This window comes from Oncorhynchus mykiss, chromosome 7 (assembly GCF_013265735.2).
Source record: "Oncorhynchus mykiss isolate Arlee chromosome 7, USDA_OmykA_1.1, whole genome shotgun sequence".
NCBI lineage: Eukaryota > Metazoa > Chordata > Actinopteri > Salmoniformes > Salmonidae > Oncorhynchus > Oncorhynchus mykiss.
The window spans coordinates 63,963,932-63,969,931 of record NC_048571.1 but is presented as its reverse complement, the minus strand read 5'-3'; the positions used below and the strand labels follow the sequence as shown (position 1 = coordinate 63,969,931).

Sequence of the window (6,000 nt, the reverse complement as noted above, 5' to 3'; positions counted from 1 at the left end):
TAAATTACACCAATGAGACTGTACATGTTCCCACATCTCTAAGATTCAAATTTGTATTGCAATTTAATTGCAATTTTAACCTTATTCTGGACAAATGGAGTAGAGTTACAGTGCATTCGGAAAGTATTCTGACCCCTTAACTTTTTCCACATTTTGTTACGTTACAGCCTTATTCTAAAATGTATTAAATCATTTTTTCCTCATCAATCTACACACAATACCCCATAATGTCAAAGCGAAAACAGGTTTTTCAATTAATTTTTGCAAATGTATAAAATAAAATAAACTTAAATATCACATTTACATAAGTATTCAGACCCTTTGCTATGAGACTCAAAATTGTGCTCAGGTGCATCCTGTTTTGCAAAAATGTCTACAAACCTGTTTTTGCTTTGTCATTATGGGTAATTGTGTGTAGAGTGATGAGGGGAAAGTGACTTAATCAATTTTAGAATAAGGCTGTAACCAAACAAAATGTGAAAAAAGTCAAAGGGTCGGAATACTTTCTGAATGCATTGTAAATGAGTTCAGGTCGTCCTTCCTAATTCAATTTGTGGAAATGGAACAAAACAGTCTTTGTTTGTGTGTATGTGTATACTGTGTCCATCTGTATATAAAGTTGTACATGCCAACTAATTGATGTATTATTCCTGTCTGTTGTTTGGAGAACCTGTGTATTCTGTGTCTTTATTAAGGGTCCCAGATTGTGTTTTTGGATGGTACATTCTTTTCCCTTTTTTAAAAAAAAACTTTGAAGAGCATACCAACTCTGAGAAGCAACTCTGAGAGTCTGGTCATATGAGAAATATTTCTGGATTAAGGGCACACAGCCCAGCCACTACAACCATAGCAGGGTTATTTTCAGTCACAGACAGGTTTTTGTTGAACTGTAGACCGAATGCTGTTATGAGGCTCACATGGAACCTCTCAAACTTATATTATAAAGCAGGTCATCTTCAGCAGACATCTGAGACTTGCATATTTACCCATCAACATCAGTTTGCTTTTAGTGTGCTTCCACTCAGAGACTTTCAATGATAAAATATCACATTTACTTATGTATAAAAAAAATGGTCAACATAAATAATTACATACAATAAAATATCATGTTCAGTGGGTACAGTACAAAATAAAATGTTTTGTCATGCCCAATACAAAAACAAAAACCTTAAATAAAATGTAAAATTATTATAAAAAAAAGACATACTGTGAATTAAATAATACATCAGCTTTTAATATATATACAGTACCAGTCAAAAGTTTGGACACACCTACTCATTCAAGGGTTTTTCTTTATTTTTTACTGTTTTCTAAATAATAATATTGAAGACATCAAAACTATGAAATAACACATATGGAATCATGTAGTAACCAGAAAAGTGTTAAACCAATCAAAAAATATTTTAGATTCTTCAAAGTAGCCACCCTTTGCCTTGATGACAGCTTTGCACACTCTTAGCATTCTCTCAACCAGCTTCACCTGGAATGCTTTTCCAACAGTCTTGAAGGAGTTCCCATATATGCTGAGCACTTGTTGGCTGCTTTTTCCTTCACTCTGCCGTCCAACTCATCCCAAACGATCTCAATTGGGTTGAGGTGGAGGCCAGGTCATCTGATGCAGCACTACATCACTCTCCTTCTTGGTCAAATAGCCCTTACACAGCCTGGGGGTGTATTGGGTCATTGTCCTGTTGAAAACAAATGATAGACCCACTAAGCGTAAACCAGATGGGATGGCGTATTGCTGCAGAATGCTGGTAGCCATGCTGGTTAAGTGTGCCATGAATTCTAAATCACAGACAGTGTCACCAGCAAAGCACCATCACACCTCTTCCTCCATGCTTCACGGTGGGAACCACACATGCGGAGATCATCTGTTCACTTACTCTGAGTCTCACAAAGATATGGCGGTTGGAACCAACAATCAAAACATTTGGACTCATCAGACCAAAGGACAGATTTTCACCGGTCTAATGTCCTGCTCGTGTTTCTTGGCCCAAGCAAGTCTTTTTTTACTTATTGGTGTCCTTTAATAGTGGTTTCTTTGCAGCAATTCGACCATGAAGTCCTGGTTCGTGCAGTCTCCTCTGAACAGTTCATGTTGGGATGTGTCTGTTACTTGAATTCTTGTGAAGCGTTTATTTTGGCTGCAATCTGAGGTGCAGTTAACTCTAATGAATTTATCTTGAGAGAACCAATTTCATCATAGCGCTTGATGTTTTTTTGCGACTGCACTTGAAGAAGCTTTCAAAGTTCTTGACATTTTCCAGATTAACTGACTTTCATGTCTTAAAGTAATAATGGACTGTCGTTTCTCTTTGCTTATTTGAGCTGTTCTTGCCATAATATGGACTCAGTCTTTTACCAAATAGGGCTATCTTCTGTATACCACAACACAACGGATTGGCACAAACGCATTAAGAAGGAAAGAAATTCCACTATTTAACTTTTAACAAGGCACACCTGTTAATTGGAATGCATTCCAGGTAACTACTTCATGAAGCTGGTTGAAATAATGCCAAGAGTGTGCAAAGCTGTCACCAAGAATCTCAAATATAAAATATATTGGATTTGTTTAACACTTTTTTGTTTACTACATGATTCCATATGTGTTATTTCATAGTGTTGTCTTCATGTCTTCACTATTATTCTACAATGTAGAAAATAGTAAAAATAAAGAAAAACCCTGGAATGAGTAGGTGTGTCCAAACATTTGACTGGTACTGTATGTTTACAAAGGACTATCTTATAGTATTAAAATTTGTCTGCTGCAATGTCAGTAAAAAGGTTGGAGGTGCTCTAGTAGTGCTTGACCCTGGAGTTTAAACATCAGAATAATGTCAGATTTAAGAGCATAGTTTCAGAGTTATAAGAGAGACAGTGGATACATCATCAGAGACAAGCCTCATCACTAGGCCAGGAAAAAAGTGGGTAAATGGAATTGGGTATGTAGTTTACTACAGGCCTACCAACTTTGAGTTAGATTCTAAAATGAACTCACAACTCTGCGTCATAGCACAGAGAACAGATTTTGAAATGATAACAAAGTGCATAGCAATTCCATACCCATCTAGTCCACACTCACAAATGTACTTGGTAAATCATCTGTTTCTGGTCTGTATTGCATCATAACTCATCACTAGAGGGTGCTGTGAGACCAAACTAACAGGATGGATAAAGAGAATGACCATGAGAAATGGAATTGGAAGGATTGTGCGTGTAGGTAGCATGGTTGGGCTCAATTAGAATTTAAGGCAGTCAATCCAGGAAGTAAACAAAAATTACAATTGAATAATCTAAAAAAAAAAGTGAATTCATTTTCAATGACTTCTCAAACTGAAAAGTAGAAGTTATTTATGTAAAAAAATATGTAAATGTATGGATTTTAAATTAAATCATTTCCTGAATTGACTGCTTTCAATTCGAATTTAGCCCAACCCTAGTAGGTAGTAGTGTTGTTGGTGAATTTGTGTGTGTCCCAAATGGCACCTTATTCCCTACATAGTGCACTACTTAGGGAATAGGGTGCCATGTGGTACGCAACCTTTGGCTTGTATCAGCCATTTAGTGTAAAGCACTTTGGGAAGTGCTTCCTCTTCCATCCCTCACTTTTCCTCCTTTTCTATCCCTCTCTTTTATTCTCATCTTGCTCTACTTTTCTTCCTCTCGATCCTCACCCTATGGCCCATATTCCAGACTGCAGGATAGGGTGGGCTGGACAGTGCCCTTTCATGCGTTGTCACAGATCAGGGTGCCCTCTGGGCTTGTGTGTGATGGGGTTGGTATGCCACTCTTGTCCACACACCAGCAGTGGCCGCGATGCATGCCCCGAGACGACCGACACTGCCATAGGGCACACACAGTGATAAAGCATATTTGAGATGTCAATTGTTGTATAGGACACAACTACACAACTACACACACACACACACACACACACACGTTACTGACCAGGCAAAGTCATAGTCTATCGAGCCCAGCTTACAACTCAAGATTGAGTTAGCCCACTGAGCTCCTGTTTAGGCAATATTATACTCATCATGCAAGCAAGCATGATTCAGTGAACCACCTCTGCTACAAATACCGTTTGCTTATAAACCTACCTGCTTCTTTCTGAAGAAACCATGCTTGTCACAGTTGGGCATATATATATCAGCACAGTCTGACTGGAAGACCAGGGGCTGCAGACCTTTAAGTACAGTGTTAAGCAGCCTACGGCATGGAGCCTAGAGAGAAGAGAGAGAGATTTTTTTTAAACACTACCACATTGCTTGTTCTATTGTTGTTCAATTATATTGCTCAACACAATCCTCCTAACATCCATCTGTAAGTAAATACGAGGGATTTTACCTTCTCCAGGTCTTCACTGGGTGTTGGGCGTGTGGCTGGGAAAATACATGACAGCAGCTTTAGCATAGTGATGGATTACATTACCACAGTAACTGATTGATTACTGAGATGAATGCAATGACAGAGACAAACCAGTAGCTAGAGTTGCATATCATGTTCACAGATTGGCACAACAGGTTGTAGAGCAGGGCTCTCCAACCCTGTTCTTGGAGAGCTATCATCCTGTATTAACGGAGTTACAACTGAGGTTGGATTGAAAACGTACAGGAGAGTAACTTTCCAGGAACAGGGTTGGAGAGCCCTGTTGTAGAGTTAAAGTACTAGCTGCTGCTGATTTGAGGTTAACATCACATCATTTTTTATTATTTAAGTGAAGATAATTTCCCATACCCAAAACAAATTAATTTCTTGTGGAGTCTGAACAGATCTATTTTAAATACATTTTAAGTCTTATGGCTGAGTTTGGAGTCGTCATACTAAGACTTGGTCCTGCCTCCACAATGTAAACTACTGTCAATTGTGTGCTCCATTACATCCTAGCTGTACTTCACTGAAGCTTACTTCTGATTCACTAATGTTCTACTTCCACAGTCCAATACAATCTCACAATCGTGACCTGTCTTGTCACAACGAAGTCATCAGCACAACATCCACATCTTTATTTGTCTAAAATATACAGTGATGTGTCATGTCCATGTCCTGAGCAGGAAAAACTGGGCTCTAGTATTATAGGCTATAACTAGGTCGTGTGAACTGTCTGCAGAGGCTAAATTTACCATTGCTTTTAGTTTACATAACCCCTCCTCCACCCCATCAGATACATGTAACTAAGTGGTGTCTCCCTCTCTGCTGTAGTAGGTGCTTACCTGTGGGCTGGGGCCTCTCAGAAGGGCTGGGCCCACTGGCATTGCTACAGACTCCCCGGCCCTGCAGCAGGGCCTGGAGGGGGCTGGGGTACCCCAGTGGTGGGGTGCAGCGGAGTCCACGGGCACAGCTCAGAGTGTAGACCCCACAGGGCTCCCCCAGGGCCAGGACAGTGGTGCTGAGCTCTCCAGACTGCTGCCTCTGTGTGGGGGCCCTGGCCACCTGGGAGCCCTTACTGAAGGGATTCCCTCCACTGAGAGGAGGCAGCCGGGAGGCTAGTGTCCATGGGCTGGAGAGCGCAAGCTGGAGGAACAGTAGGGCCAGAAGGTCAGGGTACAGAAGCATGTTTCCCGCAAGATACACGTTGTCAAACAACAACGAGTAAGTAATAGTCCAGGAGGTTCCTATTTGTTTCAATGCCAGGTAGGCTGTTGTCTGTGGTTTGTTCTTATTCAGCTCAGTTCCAGTTATGGGTTGGGAGATGCAAGGCAGAGTGGATAGGAATCCCATCCAACTATGACAGAGCGATAATGAAGCAGACAGACACCAGAGACAGCAGCTTTTAAAGAGCCAAAAGGTAGAGAGAGAGGGTGGGGGAAGGAAAGAGGGAGAGAGGAATATTAGTCTCCCCTCTCATTTTCAAATTGCTGAGCACACCCCCACTTCCCCTTGTCTCTGACACGCCTCTCCTTCACCAGGGCCAGCTGGTGAAATAGGGTTAGCCCTACCTAACCCCATCATGAATGTCCTACTTTTCCAGTTTCATATTCAGCATGATTTCCCACC

The 6,000-nt window shown here is 40.8% G+C and overlaps 1 protein-coding gene across 1 annotated transcript; it reads right to left on the bottom strand.

Moving 5' to 3' along the window:
- Window positions 1–2,638: 2,638 nt before the first annotated feature.
- On the bottom strand, window positions 2,639–5,793 carry LOC110527137 (insulin-like growth factor-binding protein 6). The gene is made up of 4 exons (XM_021608285.2): window positions 5,217–5,793; window positions 4,351–4,385; window positions 4,104–4,226; window positions 2,639–3,843 (listed from the first exon to the last, which is right to left on the bottom strand). The coding sequence occupies exons 1-4, from the start codon at window positions 5,722–5,724 to the stop codon at window positions 3,730–3,732; spliced, it is 780 nt and encodes a 259-aa protein (XP_021463960.2). The 5' UTR covers window positions 5,725–5,793; the 3' UTR covers window positions 2,639–3,729.
- Window positions 5,794–6,000: the final 207 nt, after the last annotated feature.